The sequence below is a fragment of the Leptodactylus fuscus genome, chromosome 10, assembly GCF_031893055.1.
Source record: "Leptodactylus fuscus isolate aLepFus1 chromosome 10, aLepFus1.hap2, whole genome shotgun sequence".
Lineage (NCBI taxonomy): Eukaryota > Metazoa > Chordata > Amphibia > Anura > Leptodactylidae > Leptodactylus > Leptodactylus fuscus.
Window position 1 is genome coordinate 61,026,298 of NC_134274.1, and position 21,380 is coordinate 61,047,677.

Consider the following 21,380-nt stretch of genomic DNA (forward strand, 5'->3'; position numbering starts at 1 on the left):
AAATCCTTTAAATATATACCTGCAGTCTCCTATTGGGAGAAAACTAAAAACTACCCACAGAGGATATATTACAGCACAACGTAGATTCTTCATAGGAGGGGTGACCGATCTGGGATGTTCCAGGTGTGGCGAGCACCATCACTGTTTTTGTGAGTGCACACAAATACAACTGTTTTGGAAACATGTGCTCACTTTCCTTTGCACAAACACAGCTTGCAAATACTACTTACACCAGACTGCTTGTATTTAGAACATAATCTAGTCAATGGGACATCCTAATATTAATATAAGATTAGAAGTGCTATACTTAGAAACCAAGTTTCGTCTTATAGACTCAGAGGGTACCTTGCAAGAACACGTGATGACTTGGGCTGCTGGCTTATTCTTCTCCACTGACACAATTATTCCTTTTGCAAACTACGTACAGACATATTGGAGATTTGCATGACTGACCTTGGACAATATAAAATGGACCACCCAATAACCTATAGATTGTGAGGGTCAGTATATACTATGGGTCTCTAAGTTTTTGAAGGTTGCACATCACTATCAAATATGACAGGTAGTGATGAGCTACATTCCTTGTAGAAAGGGATGCAGCCTATTACATATATGGGCTAGTGAATTGACTCATATCCTCCTAGTGCTATTGCCAGTGATATTATTTTGATCCTAGTATAAAGTTGTAGTAATACTATGGCCTTCCAGATGCCAGCAGTGCACAATATAGCACCAAGAAATAGTAACTGGGGAGCCACACATGAGAGGGCTTAATGCCAAATATGCCACTGTATGTGGAATGCTGGTCTACACATATTATGGTAAATAAGCAAGCGGCATACAATTGTACTATATGGCTACAAACAGAAGTCATGTATCTCAGTCTCTGTCTTACTCAATGATGAGTTTTATGACATTTTTCACTTGGGTTTCCATTATCACTTACTCATTTTTTGAAACCTTAGCAAATCCAAAACAAAAAATGGCTATTAAAATTCTAATCTTTATTTGTTTCTCTTTAAAAATATTTAACCTGGGTACAAGAACTATTCATAATAAACGATATTTTATTTCTTTTACTGCACCTTGGGGTTATTCAGTTTAGAGAAAAGACGTCTACGGGGAGATCTAATTACAATGTACAAATACATGAAGGGACAATACAAAGAACTTTCTAAGGATATTTTTACTCCTAGGCCAGTGACAGTGACAAGAGGACATCCTCTACGTCTGGAGGAGAGAAGGTTTCACCAGAAACATAGAAGGGGATTCTTCACAGTAAGAACAACGAGGCTCTGGAACTCTCTGCCCCAGGAAGTGGTGATGGCGGATTCACTGAACAAGTTCAAAGTGGGCCTCGATGCCTTTCTTGAAGAGAAAAATATAATGGGTTATGGTCTCTAGATTTTAAGGACACGTTGATCCAGGGTTTTATACTGACTGCCATATTTTGAGTCGGGAAGGAATTTTTTCCCCTGAAATAGGGCAATTGGCATGAGCCTCATGGGGTTTTTTGCCTTCCCCTGGATCAACACTGTAGGGGATTGTAGGGTTATAGGTTGGACTTGATGGACTCATGTCTTTATCCAACCTCATCTACTATGTAACTATGTAACCTTCAATTCCTAACCACCAAGGGATCTTATATGTGAATGAAAAGTCTCTACACACATTCCCTGGACAATGGGTGCTTATCAGGAAACCTGCAGTCTTAGCTTATGAGTCATGCAGTTACCATCTCAATATTACACATGCTGCAAAGTAGGTGCTAGCTCCAATCCAAGGATTCAGTTGTACATAATAACCCAAACTAATTAACTGCTGAGTTTATGATATGATTTTAAACTCAGCAGTTAATCAGTTTGGGTTATTATGTGCAACTGAATCCTTGTCCAGTTAGGAGGAGGATTGGAGCTAGCACCTACTTTGCAGCATGTGTAATATTGAGATGGTAGCTGCATGACTCATAAGCTAAGACTGCAGGTTTCCTGATAAGCACCCATTGTCCAGGGAATGTGTGTAGAGACTTTTCATTCACATATAAGATCCCTTGGTGGTTAGGAATTGAAGGTGCAGTAAAAGAAATAAAATATCGTTTATTATGAATACTTCTTGTACCCAGGTTAAATATTTTTAAAGAGAAACAAATAAAGATTAGAATTTTAATAGCCATTTTTTGTTTTGGATTTGCTAAAGAAAGAGATTCTGGAAGTAACTTTTTTGAAACCTTGAACAAAAATTGTAAGGCCATGTTCAGAAGCTGCGTAATTTGTGTGGATTCCGTACTAAACATCTATTACAGCCTGTTATACATTCACAAGGCAATCCATGTACTGTGCAGATTGTTATATCTCCAGCATGCTCACTCTACTGCAGAATTGTTGCAGATTTTCACTTTAGTGCATATATCAGAGAGCACAGGATGAAATCCATTGCACATTCTGTAACTAAATCCACATTTAACAGAAACCTATTAACAAGTTGCAGTTGTAGAAATTCTCATACAATAGAGCATGTAAGATAACCGTACCTTGTCAATACGATCTTGTTTACATGGGAAGGAAAATGTAAATCCCAAGGGCAATGGCGCACCTTTAATACCCATGTAGTCTAAGAATTCTGCGATACATTCCACAATGTGATCAAACAGCTAGAATACAATAAAATGGTCTGCGGTTAATAGTAAGACATAGTAAGGTTTCTGTTACATTGTCACAGTTGCACAGGGCACACTTCATATCAGATGACATCTCTATATAAGATGACCTGGGCTTCTGGAGATTGCACCCAACTCCCACACAGAACAAAGGAAAAGCAACTACACAGGATGAAACCAGTAGTGTAACTAAGAATGGCGGGGCCCCGTGGCGAACTTTTGATCCCCCCCCCCAGTATAATTATAGTGTTTGTGGGGTTCGTGGGCCCGCAGCCTTACTTAACTGGTCCCGGCTGCTGATCACAGCTGCATCCGCAGAAGGTGAAGCGCCGGCGGCCATGAGCAGGAGCCAGGATCTGTTACCTGCAGGAGTTACTCAGTTACAGCAGGTAACTGCCTATTAAAAAAAATTAAAAATCTGCAGCTGTAGCGGCTGCAGCTGGGCCACCTAATGTCACGGGCCTTGTGGCAGCCGCTACCACAGTAGTTACACCCCTGAATGAAACTTCATTCCCTGGTTTATAGGGTGTCATTTAATCAGTTGTCATGCAGCTTTTAGAGGACTTTTCACCATCTGCACCAAGGCCAACACTTTGAAGTCTTTCCAAAGCTTGGTTGATTCTGGCATAGTTGGAATTTTTCTCTCGACTCTAGCTCTGTCCGGTGGTTGGTCCTAGGTTGGGAGTTGTGGCCCAAGAAGCCATGTAGCTTTAACAAGGGAAAGAAAAGGATTGTTGTGCCCATCCCATCATTCCCTGTATGTACCACAACATACTATTTGGTAGACGTACTAAAGGTAATATTTTAGGGTGGTAGTTCTGTCATGTGATTGTGCACACCCAATTTAGCTGCCTGAACAGAATATGTGATTTGCATCTGAGTGGGGTTTTTTGTTTGTCTTTCACAGAAAACCTAAAAAATATACTCACTTCTTTTTCCCTTTTATTTGCTTGGGTTTTTACATACTCTTGCGATGATTTTTGAGGACAGTATGAGGGAACACATTCATTAGAGACATATATGTGTGTGTGTGTGTGTGTTATCTGCACACTTACCTCTTCTCCAGTACCTTGCATTATTTCTAATGGTATAGCAAAGATCTTGTTGTACATCCTTACATAACGTCTTCTCCTATTTCTGATTTTGACTAGCAAAACCCGAAAGTTTGTTCCTCCTAGGTCCAGAGCTAGATAGTTTCCTTGCTCTATAATATAGATGGACATTTTAAATGATTAGCTTATATCATCCATAGAACTGTACATTATACTTTTCTGTAGTGCCGTCTGGTCTATGCCTGGCTTCAGGGTATGGGTGCTGTACTCTACTCTCTGCCCACAGGGTATCATGTCCTGTAATCTGCTCCCAGCCACTACCCTGCACCTGTGGGATAGTTAAAGGGGTTGTCCACTTTAAGAACAATATTGAGACACAAACGCTATTGTTTGTACAATTATACTTTCTATATCAATTCCTCACAGTTGACTAGATCTCTGCTTGCTGTTATTTATTCTGCTTACTGTCCACATTTATGAATGTATTTCTGCCTTTTTGGTACATTTTACTAATACTTGTCAGATTAGAAGCTATATTGAAGGGGTTGTCCAGGATAAACCATTTTTGGCAAGGAGGCTGGGGGAAGGTTGGGGGAAGGTGAAAAACAAAACAAAAAACATCAAAATAAACCCTCCATACTCTTCTTCCCTGTGATCCAGTGTGTCCCACCTCAGTCCAGTTATGCTGCACCTGGGGTCTTGTTCCGGTGGAAGTCCTCATCTCACGTGACCACTGAGCCCAATCAGCAACCTAGGGAAAGGAAATGGGACGCCACAGGTGACGTATACGAGTGACGTCCTGGTTTCTTTCCTTAGGCAAATGATTGGCCTCAGCTGTGACATAGTTACATACAGTAGTTACAGTGACGTGAGACGAGGACTTCCGGTGGAAGAAGAACTGAGGTGCCACTGGAACAGTTCGCAGTGGGAGACACAAGAGGGGCATGGACAGGCGAGTATGGTATTTGTTTTTTTTTCACCTGTTCTCCTTGCCAAAAATGGTTTATCCTGGACAACCTCTTTAACCATTTGTGTCAGAAAAGGGGAGTGAAGTGTGAACATGCATTAGTGCTTGACCAGGAGTTAACCGGTTAACCACATTTACGATTTCTGAATCTTCAAAAAAACACAGACCCTGGCATAGAAAAAGTGGCATGGCATACGTGACAGGTTTTTTAAATGGGACAAATACAGTTGGAATTATGTCACAATGTAACCCAATAAATTATATAGCAAAAGTTTTGATAAATGGGGCACCAGTGGATTAGTCCCATATTAAGAAAAACTCCAGAAATTACCTGATCCATCTGGTGTTCCATAAACATAAGTCGGTAACATTTTCACCGTTGCAGAGTCATGCGTTTCTTTCATAAGTCCATTTTTTAACTCTGTGATCATCCTTAATTTAATATCTGCAAGTCTCTCATCTGATACATGTAGAAGATCTAGAACTTCATCAATCTGCTTGTGTTGTGAGAGCAACCTGCAGGCCACTGCTGTAACCATTGCGGCTCCTTTACCACTGCCACTCTCTGAGAGAAGGAAGCGCACATCACAATTGGGAACCAGTCTCCTTACAACCTTGTGTAGTCGTTTAGCGTATCTGAAAGAGAAATAATTCTGGGATTATTCTACATGGTATGACCTTATTATGTATGTAATGAATATCTAAAGAGATGTGAATATCATACAGATGAACCTTATACTTTTAAAAATGTAAATTTATTGTATTCCAATCGTAAGAAGTTATCTATTATACACAGAATAGGGTATAAACTGCTGATTTATGGCCAGACCTCCACTGATGAGAATAGTGAAGTTTTGTCCCCTGTTTTGAACAAATCGGTGGTCAAGCTGGAGCACGCACTTCTCCATTCATTTCAATGGCAGTGCCAGAGACATCCGCAAAACAGGGCTCCCTTTTGAAATGGATAGAGCAGTGCATGCAATGGCCCGACCACTGCTCTCTCTATGTGTGGGTATAATCTGGAGGGACCGATCATCTGATATTTACAGTATTTGAGTTGTCTTAAACACCAGTGCCAATGTGCAAGTGCTACTGCTGTTATAGTTATGCCCATGTTTTTACCTTGTATACAGTACTAAACTAAACACTTCTATTCAATGGTCTGGAATGTGCAGGACTTCTATTCCACATATGAGTAGTTACCAGTGGCGTAAACTAAAGTCTTGTGGGCCCGGATGCAAACTTTTGTCCAGGGCCCCCTACTTACTTCCTAGAGCGAATTCTTGATAGTGGTGGTTACAGGCACTGAAGCGATATCTCAGATACTTGAAAGGGGTACAGCTTAAAGGGATTCTACCATTAAACTACCTTTTTTTCTAATGAACACGTCGGAATAGCCTTAAGAAAGGATATTCGTCTCCTACCTTTAGACGTGGTCTCCGACGCGCCGTTCCGTAGAAATACCAGTTTTAACCGGTATGCAAATGAGCTCTCCGCAGCAATGAGGGCGGGCGCCAGCGCTGAAAGGCCAATGAGCGCATCCCCAAGCGCTGCCCAAGAGCTCTTTCCTGCGCCGCCTCCTTCTTCTGCAGCAACTCCGCCTCTTCTGGCTTCTCTTGCTCTTGTAGTTCTATACATGAGCATAGAGAGGCCACCCCAAAATGGCCGGCGGAGACCACGTCTAAAGGTAGGAGACGAATAGCCTTTCTTAAGGCTATTCCGACATGGTAATTAGAAAAAAAAAAGTAGTTTAATGGTAGAATCCCTTTAAGTACCCACAACTGCAGTTATTAAGAATACATTGAGTGAGCAGTGCAGCACCTGGCATGTCAACAATACTGGTACAGTATTACGTGCACCACAGTTGCCCCCAAACAGTATTACGCGCTCCCCAGTGGCCCCCACACAGTATTATGTGCTCACAGTGCCCCCCAGAGCCTGAACCCCCCATTTTCCCCCTCTTGCTCACACACAACCTACACCCCCATATACCCCTCTTTCTCGCACACAGCCTGCAACCCCGCGTCAGATGTTCTCTTCACTCCTCCTTACCTTCCATCAGACTCTGTTCTCAGCAGCTTCCACACTGTTCTGTACAATCCAGAATAGCTTCGCCCACACAAGAGTCTGACCAACATGGTCATGACATCATCAAAGGTCCTTTAGCCCACTAAGAATTAGCATCTACAGCAGAAAGAGCCCCGGAGTGTATGCTCAGCCCAGGATAGGTGAGTGTAAGTATTTTTTATTCCTATACACCTCCCCTCGGCTGGCATTTAATGGAAAGCGGCCCCTTTCCATTAACAATATGTATAGCAGTCCGGGAACAAGGCTTTTCTCTGACCACTGTCATGATGGTCTGGAATCCCCGGCCATTTCACTGCACTCACTGCAACCATGATAGTTACGCCACTGGTCATTACAGTACTTACTGGGGATGTGTTCTATATACTGTGCCATCCATTCCAACTGTTGTTCTCATCCTATCCAACTTCTTGTTTTCACGAAGTCTTGTCAGGATGGCAGCAAGAGCAGCAGCACACAGGTTGGCTGATCGGAACGATACAATAGTGGCAACATGCTGAACAGCAATGCAGTCATCTTCTGATAGTTCCAGTCCTAGGTCAAGTAATATCTGTCTAGTGTTATACAGACCTTCATTATATCTGCAAGAGAAAGCCAATAAAATATAGACAAAAATGTGTAGTCCTCTTTACCACGCAGTTGCTAAATGCATATATAGACGTCCATACTTTTCCATAGCTGCCACATGACTGGTTTCTATTGTTCCCTTGGTACGGAGGGCATTAGAGATCTTTCCACCAAACAAAAGACCTGCTTTGGTCATCTTTAGTAGAATGAGTCTGATAAGTTCTCCCATGTACAAACCGCTGATCATCTTCTCAAATCTATCATAAAAAATAGGACACAAAGGAATTTTTTTTAAATACAACATTTTTCAAAATATCACAGATTACATATTTGAGGCCCCGAGCTACAGACTGCACATTATAGCATACAGCAACATATACAGTAAATGCTGCAATATTACAGTGTGAAAATTATTTTGCACATGCATTTCTTTGTACTTACAGCACTCTGTACTGGAATTTTTACTTTTATAATCTTGGTGGTGATCCTGCTACCAAGAACCCCTTCAATGTCCTCCTGAAAATCGGTAGAGGAAAAAGCCCTGCACAGAGGACATTCCCTTCTGCTGGTTTCAGTTTTAAAAACCAAAACCACTCAACAAGCCCCCATAATAGTCAATGGGGCCTTTCATGTGTTATTGCTATTTGAGCACTCTGTCTCTCCATTGCTCTCATCCTCTGATGGACCAGAACAACGGAAAGGCTACGCTAGTTTTAACTGACCATAACACTAAGGCAACATGTTGCAGGGATGCAGCGGAAAAAAATGCTGCGCTTAATGTCATCCAAACTTTCCAGAAAAAAACCCAAAAACTTATAGTATGTTTTTGGAAAACGCAGCATGTTATATTTGCTTTACACTGTTTTTGCACCCTGGATGAAGACGTCATTACATCATATAAATATGTGCTCTCTGGTTCTATTTATGGATGCCCGGCAGTAGCCATTTTGGCCTGAGAAAGTGGACACTCAAAAAAGTGGACATCAACAAGAATAATAAACAGTAGGATGTATTTTTCTTTGACGGTGGCAAGCCATCTTGCCTATGGGGACATTGTGCATTTGCGCATGTATTATGTATTTATTATTGAAGGATCCGGCAGTCACACATGGAGGTATCCATATAATTTTAGGATTACCTCAGAGTTTTTTTCCCAGCTTTGTGGAGGTAGATTTTGGCTTCCTTGGCAATGTTTCCTGATTGGGTATCATCTGTGACCTATGTGGTGGTCATTGCTAGGGTCAGGTAATGGGAAGTCATTGGTGAATAACATCAATAACACCAAGTCGTGTACATGTGTTTTATTAATTTTATTACCAGTTGTGTTTAGCGAATTGTGATTTATAACCTCAAGTTTCCTTGTGTCCATATCACAAATACATATAACAATACTTACAGTTGTTTGCCAGGGTTCACTGATCCTAAATCTATTTCATTATCAAAATCTGTTCTGATGTCATCTAAGGCGCCATCGTCTCCAAACGCTCCCCACTCCGTATTAATGCACATCCGCCCCTCATCACCTTCCACTAGGTCAATATTACTCAGGTTCTCCATGTAACAGGCATTTGTACCAGTCCCTACACAGCAGGAAAACATAGATGTTACTACTATGTGAGTTATTGATATTTATTTTTCATCACATTTTTCACAGCAATTCATGTTTTAGAAGAGAACTGCTAGCGTGAAATTATGAAACTGACCAGCAACACAGTATGCATAAAATATATTGTCTATTTACTCTCCATTTACAGAATACAGCAGCTATAAATGGAACCTGTATTCCGCTGAGGGTGCTGGAAAATCTAGTCACAGTAAACTGATGCATTTCCATCTTCTCCTCTATTAAGGATCATGCAAACAAATTAAAGCAATTAAATATGCACGGCTCCTGTATAGTGGCGTACAAGGTCCCTGTTGGTCCATATTACATGCTTATGTATATTCATACTTAAATACAAATGTACCTGACCAAAGCATTTCCTTGACATTTGCCTCTACATTAGACACCGGAAGCATATTGTCAGGATATACACCATAAGTTTAAGATCTGGAGGGGTACAACCATTGCAGCCCCTACTAATCTCTAGAAGGAAGTGGCAGCAAGTCATACATACTTGTCCCCGCATGTGAGTGATGTGACTGGTTCCATTTCTGTAACCAGTGAAGTCACTGATTGGCCTCAGCGGTCACATGCGGCAAGGACTTGTGCCAACACAAGTTCCCATGCATGCTGGATCAGACAGCGGTAGAGGACACTGGAGCACAGGGGACAGGTGAATATGATTTATTCATTTTTTTTTTTTTGGTTTCACCTTCCCTCCTTTATCTACCTGCTCCTTCTATACTAGCTGTCCAGTGGGGGTCCTATTCAGTAATAGACAATCTTTCCTGTATGACTGTGCACACAGAGAGCGGACAATTGGGATTGTCCGCATGATCCTAGGAGCAGAAATTTATGTTACATGAACATGACCATATGCTTTCTCTGTGTGCTATCCATGTTTTTGAACAATATCGCACACACATACCCATTTCTCCATTATGGCCCCCATACACACAATCGTCCATTTTGGAGAAGGCGGGGGGTGGGGGTCAGCAACCCTGAAATGTATGGGTCTGTTGATGGAATGAATGGCACACAGACACATCGACATGCAGTCCGTGCTGTTTTGTTATGGACCTGTATAAGCTTTCCAGACACAACTTTATTTCCCAGACATCTATTATTTTAGAGAAATCTACATTTTATCATTATGGGGCATGGTCATATCTGCTGGTGCACCTATTTTCTTTAGTCGACTCCATCCAGCACTGCTTACTTACACAAGGATTGTCAGTAATATTTTATCCCCTATAGTCCTCACTTATAATATCGGTTAGATTCTTTTACCTATAATAACGCCAACCTCACACAGTTGGTCATCATATCCACAGGTCATCATGGTGCCCACTGTGTCATTAACCAGGGCCAGGACATCCACATTTGTATACTAACAAGAAAAAAAAAAATCACATATATAAAGCAAGAGTTAACTGAACAATGAATAAAAATGTAAGACCATATAATATGATCTGATGTCTAATTTGTTCTATAGGATAACAATATTATAAGTAACCTAAAAGGTTCTTATAAGAGTCTATAGAATTTGGTATTGGATCATCTAGTTTATTAGAGCCCTTGTGCATGACCTAGTCCCATCTGTGGGTGGTAGGACCCGGACTGACCTGGGCCTTGTGCATAGGAGTCACTGCACCATAGTCAGTTATGATACAGTGAGCTTCTGTACGGCCCGATGAATGGATAGCGTTCTATCAGTCATTACAGTAGTGATCGGACTCTTTGGGAGCTCACTGTGTCATAATTGACTATATTACCAGCGACACTTATGCACATGGTCCTGGTTAGTCAAGGTCATGTGCAAGGGCCTTTAGACTAACACTATACATTTGGGACATACCTTTTTTTTCTTCAGTGTTTTTCTCAATGTATTTACCACATCAGTTTGGTGAACGCCTCTTACTTTATATTCTTTTGTCCATGATATTAAGACTCCCTACAAAAAACATTAAGGATGAAATCTATTAAATCTTTCTCCATTGTACCCACTTTGCACACTGAATATAATCTTTTAGGAATGTATGGATGGACATCAAGTATATTTTCAATTAAACAATGCCTATAGCATTTCTGCATTCTATATATCCTGCTCATACAGACTGACATATATTCTAACGAGCAAGACAAAATCCTTAATGGGAACTTGTTCTCTTCATTAAACCACTAACAATATCCAAACTATTACTATAGTGAGACATTTTTCTTTCTATGGTTCCAAAAAAATCAAAAAAACAAAAACAAAACCTGCTCCTGTCGCAGTGCTAAAATGAAGACTCATTGGATTTTTGGGCAACATTAGAGAGGAATCCAATGAACTAAGCAGACAGGTGTAATATAGGGAAATATGGGGCTCTAAATGTCAGGTTTAAAAGCCTCTTTTTCAATACATTTTTGACATTTTTTTCAGCCACTCTCTATAGGAAAGTCTATAGTGAAATGTTTGAAAAAATTCTGCCTAAAAACAAATAGTCAAATAAAAAAAAGTCAGAAAAGTGAAAAAAAAAGGTTATACAAAAAACCAGTGTATGCAGGGCCGGCTCCAGGTTTTTATGGGCCCTTGGGCGACAGAGCCTCAGTGGGCCTTCTTGTAAAGGAGGTGGGGGAGTCGAGACACTGTGCGTCGCAGATGAAGCGAGTGACGTCATGCAGGAGTGTGGCGTCACCAACGCCATACCTCCCAATCTTTGAAAGAGTAGAAAGAGGGGCAAAATGTGCGGCGCGCTTTGCGCGCCGTGGCAAATTTAGCTCCACCCACTTTTATGTTGATTCCACCCATTCTCATTCATTTATTATGTGCTCCCACACAGTATAATCCTCCTACAGTCACCCGTAAATTATATGCCCCCCTCCATCTCTCCCCCAGTTTCATATACACCCTTCCTCTGCCCCCAGTTTCATGTCCCCCCCTCCATCTCTGTCCCCAGTTTCATCACATTCTCCCCCTTCATCTGCCCACAGTTTAATGTCCCCCGTCTCTGCCCCAGTGTCATGCCGTTCCCCCCCCTCCCCTTCATTTGCCCCTTCAGTTTCATTGGGCCCCCTCCATCTCTGTCCCCAGTTTCATGCCGTTCTCTCCCCACCCCCTTCCCCAGGGTCATGCCGTTCCCCCCCCCTTCATTTGCCCCCTCAGTTTCATTGGGCCCCCTCCATCTCTGTCCCCAGTTCCATGCTGTTCTCCCCCCCTCCATCTGCCCCAGTGTCATGCTGTTCTCCCCCCCTCCATCTGCCCCAGTGTCATGCTGTTCCCCCCTCCCCTTCATTTGCCCCCCAGTTTCTTTGGGCCCCCTCCATCTCTGTCCCCAGTTTCATGCCGTTCTCTCCCCACCCCCTTCATCTTCTCCAGTGTCATGCCGTTCCCCCCCTCCCCTTCATTTGCCCCCCAGTTTCATGGGCCCCCTTCATTATGTTTCACCTTAATATGTAATACAAAACAAACACTTACACTCACCTTCTATCACTCACCTTCCCTCGTTCCCCCGACGCTCCTCTCTCTCTCCCTCCAATCACATACGCGATGCAGGAGCTGTGAGATCAGCTCCTGCTTAGCTCCGGACCGGCTTGCGTGTGTAGGCGTGATGCGATGACGTCATCGCGCCTACACACGCAAGCCGGGGCCAGAGCTTTAAAGCAGGAGCTGATCTCACAGCTCCTGCATCGCGTATGTATTTCAGCTCATCGGCGGACGGACGCCGATGAGCTGAAATTGTGACAGGCAAGTGCCGGGGGGCCCCCAGAGGCTCTGTGGGCCCCGGCACTTGCCCGACTATGCCGTGCACTGACGCCGGCCCTGAGTGTATGTATGTGTAGTGTTTGATGTTCTCTTTCATGTAACCTCCGTCTGTAGTTTTTTTTTAGCAAAAAAAAGGCAGCAAAACACCCACAAAAATTCAGCTCTTTTGCCAGTATGACTGTGTAAGTCTTCCCTTTTTTGGCATTCTCGCTATTTTTTGCAGTTTTTCATCACTTTTTTTTTTTTTTTTACCATTCTTTTCATTAGATTTCATTTTCACAGATGTGAAAGTCCAAAAACACCCTATATCCAAGTTATGCAGCTTTGTAATATACGCTAGAGGAAATTTTTGAAGACCAGTGTCAGTAGAGGATTCGCCTGATTTATGACAAGACACAAGCCTCATCATAGGTCAGACGGATCCCTCGGTGAGCTGTGTGCCCACTCTAACTATATGAGCTGGTATAGATTTCAGGCATCATTTACCCAATTAAACTGGCGTAAATGAAGATGAATGTGGTGGGGCCAATGACCAGAATCCACAGAAAGTAGTGAGGGTAACGTAAAAACAGCACCTTTTGACAATGTTTGTTGCTAGTGCTGTTGAAAAGTCGCAACTCTTAAGTTTGTGACTTTTTTCTTTATATCACAAAAGTGGCGTAAAATGGTGCTAAATAGAGATGAGCGAACACTAAAATGTTCGAAATCCGATTCGAACAGCCGCACACTGTACAACTGTTCGAACGGGTTTCGAACCCCATTATAGTCTATGGGGGAAAATGCTCATTACAGGGGTACACAACATTCGATCAAATTCTACTTACCAAGTCCATGAGTGAGGGTCGGGCTGGATTCTTCTCCCTGCGCATTGTCCCCGCGTCCTCTTCCGGTCTTGAATTCACTCTGCTAGACATCGGGCCTGGACAGAGCCGACTACGCATGCCCACACTACAAGCGGACATGTGCAGTCGGCTCTGCCCAGGCCCGATGCCTGGCAGAGTGAATTCAGAGCGGGAAGACGCCGCAGAGAAGCTGCGCAGGGAGAAGACTTCTAAAGGTAAGAGAAGAACCAGCGTTGATTGGCAATGTATAGCATTCTGCCAATCAACGCTGGTTCTGCATTGAATCTTAACTTCGAACAGCTAGTAGTACTCGATCGAGTACGAGTATTTCGAATACCGTAGTATTCGATTGAATACCTACTCGATCGAGTACTACTCGCTCAACTCTAGTGCTAAATCTTCCCCTTTTGTTTCAATTCCTCACCACTTTTAAGATGTTTGGTGACTGACAGTACACTAAATTATAAAGAGCAAATGCCTAAATACATAGTCCTGTTCTCAGATGAGAATGGGATACAACTGGCAATGCTCTGTGAGCTGAACACAGCAGCAGCAGCTGCACTACTCTCTCTAGTATTTTGCAATGTATCAGTCTGGAATCCAAGAAAACATGTAAAAAAAAAAGACTAAAAGTCTGGAATGCCTGAACTAATGGCGACACCAGGAACTGGACTGTGTTCTGGTTACTCAAACATCTTGTAACTAGTATTGGTTAATCCATTGAAGTAAAGTCTAGTTTACGACTCAATATGGTAGGTATCTTACCTCATCCAGTTTGGTCTGCTTGCAAGGAAACGAGAAGGTAAAACCAAGTGGAAGTTTTTCGGTTATCTGTCTTTTCTTCATGAAATCGCCCAGGCAGTCCACAACATAATTGAAGAGCTGAAAATGCCATGAAATGGTCATTAATATGAATTGGACTTGCTCCTAGAAGTATAGATACATGTGTCCAAGACATACATTGCACTTTGTAAATCACATATATGTAACAGTACATGTAGTCAGACTTACTTCAGCCTTGTTTCCATTTATTATTTCACTAGGAGTTGGATAAAACTGACTGTCCATCTGTACATTTTGCTTTCCGTCTTCAGATACTTTTACCCTAAGTACTTTGAATTTCGATCCACCAAGATCGAGGGCAAGGAAGTCCCCCTTTTCTGTATAGCAAAGGATGATAGATTACTACTAAATATAGATACGAGCTTGGTCATGATTGATCAATATTTAAGGTCAATATAACAGACAAGTATTCTGGTAGTGTATATACAACAGTCCCTGACCCCAGTGGGGCCATATCAGTCTACTAGTGTGAGACTCCTACATCCATAGACAGAACATACAAACTGCATAAAAATGTTGCATTCTCCATCAAGAGCAAGGCCAAGGCCAATGTATCAAAAAAACTATAGACCCCTAACTTTCTTAAAGGGGTTTCTCCAAGCCCTCCAGTATTTTTCATACTCATGAGCAGTCCACAGGATTGGTTATCAGTAACTGATCAGTGAAGGTCTGACAACCAAATCCTGCACTGATCAAGTGACCCAATCGATTTGGAGTCTTGGTTTCAGACCCCTACTTTTCAGATTCTGATTACCTGTCCTGTGGATAGCTCACCGGCATGTTAAATGCTAGGGAACTCAAAGCACCCCTTTAAGATTGCGATAAAGTGTAACTTATACTGGATATGGTATAGCAGTCCACTTACCAGATCCGTCAGGAGTTGACCTGACATATGTTGGTAACATTTTGACTGAGGCAGTTGGATTTGTATCCTTCTTCAGGCCTTTCTCCATCTCTGCATGGAAACGTGCCATAAGATCTATCAAAGTTTCATCTGACAGACGCATATGGTATAAGAATCGGTCAACCTGTATGTGCCCAGTTGAAAATACAATTGTTCACATTAATAATAGTTGATTTTGTAAGCTATATCATACATATATATAAATACTAGCAGTATCCGCGACTTCATCCGCACCGCCCTTAGTCCCTACCTAAGATGTATGTGTTTCACAGTATGTAATGAGTTTTTAATGTGTTGTAGGGAAAGTGTTTTTTTTTGTTTTTGTTTTTTTGAGGTTTTTATTTTTGGTCATTTTTTTGTAAATTTTGTTTCTGCATTTAGCATAATAGCAGCGCTTCTATTGCAGGCTACGTAGCATAGGCTGCAGTAGGAGCGAAAGACCAACAGGCTGGGGACCCTGCACAAGGCTCTTGGCTGCCATAGCAACGTGACGCCGGCCGAACTTGGTCCGGGTGCCGGTGCGGAGAAGGAACATAGAGAAAGAACATCGCAGCGCCCACGTGCCGCGGAGGACATGGCGCCTCGGTCAGCTGTGACTGAGGCGCCGTTAGGGTCAATGGGGACAATTGTTGTGGACACCCCCACCTTGTGCATGCTGTCTAGGCCGCAACATCTGCCGGCATGAGCGGTCCTGTGTAGCATGCGGAACATGCAGTATCTCTGCTAATTGGAGTTTGCGGATAAAGCCTGGTCTGTTATCTCTTTATGTAAACACACAGATAACACTGAGTCCATTATGTACAAGCAATGGCATATTATCTGATCTGCTCCAGTGCTGAGACACTGACATGGGAAAACCCCTTTAATTTAAATTGTCAGTTTCCCAATTTTAAACATGCCAGGAAAAAGAAAATCTAATTTCTCACAAAATTCTAAAACCATGAGAACTATGAAGGTAGTCAGAAGTCAACAGATTTCTTCTCAAGCGGAGCTAAGGAGTATTGAGCAAGCTAGGCGTCAAGCAACTCTTAGAGCATCCGAAATGCTGGAGCAGGCGGATCATCAACGCCAACAACACACTCATTATATGGCATCTCAGTGAGCTGCTGAGATGCTGGAACAATCACAGGCACGGTGTGAGGAACATGTTCAGCAGCAGGCCAATTTGAGAGCTGCCGAAATACCAGAGCAAGTGGATCATCGAAGCCAACAACACGCTCGTTATATGGCATCCCAGTGAGGTGATGAGATACTGGGAACAATCACCGCGTGAGGAATGAGTTCAGCGGTAGGCCCGTTATACAGCTGCTGAAACAATGGAGCAGGCTCTAACTACACGCTCATTATATGGCGTCCCAGCGAGCTGCTGAGATGCCGGAACAATCACAGAATCAGGAACAAGTTCAGCAGCAGGACAGCTTGGGAGCTTCCGAAACGCCGGAGCAGGCGGATCATGGACGGCAGCAATTCGGTGAATATTGGCGGCTCATCAACACCAACAACATGCAGAAAAAGTCTTGGGCAGAGGCTAGTGGAATATACAGTCCTATGAAAAAGTTTGGGCACCCCTATTAATCTTAATCATTTTTTGTTCTAAATATTTTGGTGTTTGCAACAGCCATTTCAGTTTGATATATCTAATAACTGATGGACACAGTAATATTTCAGGATTGAAATGAGGTTTATTGTACTAACAGAAAATGTGCAATATGCATTAAACCAAAATTTGACCGGTGCAAAAGTATGGGCACCCTTATCATTTTATTGATTTGAATTCCCCTAACTACTTTTTACTGACTTACTGAAGCACAAAATTGGTTTTGTAACCTCAGTGAGCTTTGAACTTCATAGCCAGATGTATCCAATCATAAGAAAAGGTATTTAAGGTGGCCAATTGCAAGTTGATCTCCTATTTGAATCTCCTCTGAAGAGTGGCATCATGGGCTACTCAAAACAACTCTCAAATGATCTGAAAACAAAGATTGTTCAACATAGTTGTTCAGGGGAAGGATACAAAACGTTGTCTCAGAGATTTAACCTGTCAGTTTCCACTGTGAGGAACATAGTAAGGAAATGGAAGACCACAGGGACAGTTCTTGTTAAGCCCAGAAGTGGCAGGCCAAGAAAAATATCAGAAAGGCAGAGAAGAAGAATGGTGAGAACAGTCAAGGACAATCCACAGACCACCTCCAAAGAGCTGCAGCATCATCTTGCTGCAGATGGTGTCACTGTGCATCGGTCAACTATACAGCGCACTTTGCACAAATAGAAGCTGTATGGGAGAGTGATGAGAAAGAAGCCGTTTCTGCACGTACGCCACAAATAGAGTTGCCTGAGGTATGAAAAAGCACATTTGGACAAGGCAGCTTCATTTTGGAAACAAAAATTGAGTTGTTTGGTTATAAAAAAAGGCGTTATGCATGGCGTCCAAAAAGAAACAGCATTCCAAGAAAAACACATGCTACCCACTGTAAAATTTGGTGGAGGTTCCATCATGCTTTGGGGCTGTGTGGCCAATGCCGGCATCGGGAATCTTGTTAAAGTTGAGGGTCGCATGGATTCCACTCAGTATCAGCAGATTCTTGAGAATAATGTTCAAAAATCAGTGACGAAGTTGAAGTTACGCCGGGGATGGATATTTCGGCAAGACAATGATCCAAAACACTGCTCCAAATCAACTCAGGCATTCATGCAGAGGAACAATTACAATGTTCTGGAATGGCCATCCCAGTCCCCAGACCTGAATATCATTGAACATCTGTGGGATGATTTGAAGCGGGCTGTCCATGCTCGGCGACCATCTAACTTAACTGAACTTGAATTGTTTGTCCAAAATACCTTTATCCAGGAACTGATTAAAAGCTACAGGAAGCGACTAGAGGCTGTTATCTTTGCAAAAGGAGGATCTACTAAATATTAATGTCACTTTTCTGTTGAGGTGCCCATACTTTTGCACTGGTCAAACTTTGGTTTAATGCATATTGCACATTTTCTGTTAGTACAATAAACCTCATTTCAATCCTGAAATATTACTGTGTCCATCAGTTATTAGATATATCAAACTGAAATGGCTGTTATAAACACCAAAATATTTAGAACTAAAAATGATTAAGATTAATAGGGGTGCCCAAACTTTTTCATAGGACTGTATATACCTTAAACAAATCTTATTCATTCACTACCACATCTTAACCACATTTACCTGACTTGACAATTTCTGCTTTCTATTTACTAAGAGGAGGACAATAAAATATACTGATAAATCTGGAGCTTGTTCTACCAGTTTAACCGTGCAAAGATTTCATTTTTTTTCTTCTTGTTGACTACAAAGTAGTATTAGGCTGAGGTCACACAGTGAAAAATCTACATTTTATTGTTCCAGACTTTGCTGCAATTTTTTCACCCAAAGTTATCAGAAGGAATGAGAAATAAATATCCGACACCTATATATCTCCCCTCTAATAAATCCACTGTTGGCTTTGGCTCACAAAATAAAAGCAACATCTGCAATAAGAAATTCAGTTTTTTCACAATGAGTGGTTTTGGCCTTTGGTTTTTATAATCCAAGATGAATATTTCATGTATTATATGTACTCAAACAGATGTAGATGGATTTTAAGCATTGAATTACTATATAATATGCGTATACAGTATGTCTGATCTTCCTCCAATGAATCCTTCAAATATATGAAGTACAAAAATGCTGGAGAAAACAGTTTTCGCAGTATTCTATGGGAATAATTTTGTGTCTGCCTCAATTGTAATGTCAAATATCTAACTATATTGGACCAAAAAAAAATGTTGAATGCAATATATGAATGCCAGTTAGTTCTGTCCTAGGGAGCCCCCTGGACTCAGAGCAGATGGTTGGTGATAGAAGAATACTGTCCGTGGTCCGAGCTCCATGCTGGAGAATAAATCCTATCTCATGCATGAGACCGTGATAGCACTGGGCAGCACTGTAAGTTACTGACCCTACACCCTAAGTGTGAGAAGGAGCGCTATCGGAAGTCTTTCCTCCCTGGCTGTACAACCAATACCAAGCTAAGCGGAGATCGTTCCATACCGAGAACTGAAAGTTCCTTAAGTTGTGATCTCCCTTCTACTATTTTTTACCTTTATCTTTTATCTGTACCGACTGTCACTGTAATGCCTCTACCATAGATCTTTTGTATTATTATTGTATTATCTATGCTGCTGTAACATGCTGAATTTCCCCATGGTGGGACTATTAAAGGATTATCTTATCTCTTATTTCACTCTCCAGCTATAAAATGCAGGATCAATGCAAAACTTTCCAATCAATCCTCTATAAAACGCTGGATAATAAATATCTGATCTGTGGCTGTTCAACTGCTGTTCAACCCAGCACAAGAATGTGGGTCCCATTCTGTGTGGAGTGAAAGTTAGAGGATGCATGCTACTGCTCCATTCATTTTCTATGAGAATGCCAGAGATGGATGTGAATGGAATGGCTGGAAATGTACAACCAGTTGCTCCATCCATACAGGGTGCGCAAGGGCTCCCCATTCTCAGTTAGTGGATGTCCCAGGATTTCGACCCCCACAATCTAGTACTTATCCTCTATCCAGCAGATAGGGAATAACTTCAGATTATTGGAATACCCCATTAACAAAGGATGGAACCTAAGATAAGGCTGACAACAAATATATTATATATATTACCAATAAACATAACTCAGTAAATTTATATTGATTATATCTTTAAACCTACAAAAATTAATTTGTAGGTTTATTGTGTATTGAATTTTCATAAAGAACCTAATAAAAGAACAGCTCTCAACAAATCAATAACTCATAACCCTACAGCAAACTTTGCCACAACCATCCACCTATCCCCCAAACTAGCCACAAAAGATGCAGTTAGTGGACAAGAAGACTAGACCCCTGAGGTCCTGACTGATGGTATATAAGGGCTGTTCAGAGCCTGTTCTGGATAGAGGCCCCTTATTAAATTATCACAATCTATAAATCTGACATAAAAGTGTGTTATCTTTGCTCTATGAACAAACAGGTATTCACTAATTCCAGCCACCTTATTAACTGATCAATAAGTTGACACGCAGAAAAGGAAGATCACTACTTACCTTCTTTATCTGATCTTCTTTTAGTTTTGTGAACCAAAATGACACTAAATGTACAGCAAACATTTTAGACCAAAGTATATAAAAATGATATAAAACAATAAAATTAATAATCTTTAAAAAAATGTTTGAATGGAGTTCAAGGAGCGTAAGGGTCCACATCCAAGCACTACAGAGGACTGAGGAAGTGTGAAGACAAGGTCTGCCGTGATTCACTTGGCTGGATCAATCATTAACATTGGGTTTATTGCTGGGACTAGATATTGATTAAGCTGTGGGGAATGAGTCACCGGCACAGTCTTATGGGCTATACACAACATACACATGCATGGAGTGCCAATTTGGATGTTATGTTCACGTCTGCGTCTTGTGTCTGCCTGCTGTGAATCCAAATAAAAAACAAAAATGGTGGATTATGTAGATAATCTGTTTTCCCTTAGTCATAACAGCAGCACAATATGGGGTATTTCTGCCCGTGTGCTGGTAACACAGGCGGAATATTTAATCAGCAATCAATTAAATGTGCATTACTAGGCCCTATAAGAGGGCACAGAGACCTCCCCCCTGCGTGTTAATACAAGAGTGTAAGATGAAACAATAATAGGGAGGGAAGCCTTGTGCTGATGTTAAGACTAAGGGAAAACAGATTATCTACATAATCCACCATTCTCTGTCGTCATACCGTCAGTACAATGTGGGGAGATATCAAGTAATCCCCTTAGGGAGGGTTTCCTCGACTTACGGAGTTTAAGACTGAACGCCTGAAGGCGCTTGCCTCCGAAGCACGAGAGCTCAGCCTGTAGTGCCTCACAAAGGTGTTGGAAGAGGACCAAGAAGCTACAGCGCATATCTATTCCAATGGAATGGACCTCTTCTCCATCCACGATGTTGAGACTGCCCTCGTAGAGTGTGCACTTAGGCACGCTGGAGGAGAAACTCCCTGAGAGGAGAAAGCCAACTTGATAGCCTCCCTGACCCAATGGGAAATAGATGCCTTGGAGGATTTTTG

General features: G+C 41.9%; 1 protein-coding gene across 1 annotated transcript in view; it reads right to left on the minus strand.

The window, feature by feature from the left end:
• Window positions 1-20,437, minus strand: part of LOC142183306 (hexokinase HKDC1-like) — a 39,383-nt gene extending 18,946 nt beyond the window's left edge. Inside the window, exons 1-12 of the mRNA XM_075258338.1 lie at window positions 20,375-20,437; window positions 15,229-15,391; window positions 14,532-14,680; window positions 14,286-14,402; window positions 10,789-10,884; window positions 10,221-10,320; window positions 8,724-8,907; window positions 7,429-7,584; window positions 7,108-7,341; window positions 5,007-5,311; window positions 3,712-3,860; window positions 2,531-2,650 (exon numbers count right to left, since the gene is read on the minus strand). Of these exons, the coding sequence (XP_075114439.1) occupies window positions 2,531-2,650; window positions 3,712-3,860; window positions 5,007-5,311; window positions 7,108-7,341; window positions 7,429-7,584; window positions 8,724-8,907; window positions 10,221-10,320; window positions 10,789-10,884; window positions 14,286-14,402; window positions 14,532-14,680; window positions 15,229-15,391; window positions 20,375-20,437 (1,836 nt within the window). The remainder of the gene's footprint in view (window positions 1-2,530; window positions 2,651-3,711; window positions 3,861-5,006; window positions 5,312-7,107; window positions 7,342-7,428; window positions 7,585-8,723; window positions 8,908-10,220; window positions 10,321-10,788; window positions 10,885-14,285; window positions 14,403-14,531; window positions 14,681-15,228; window positions 15,392-20,374) is intronic.
• Window positions 20,438-21,380: the final 943 nt, after the last annotated feature.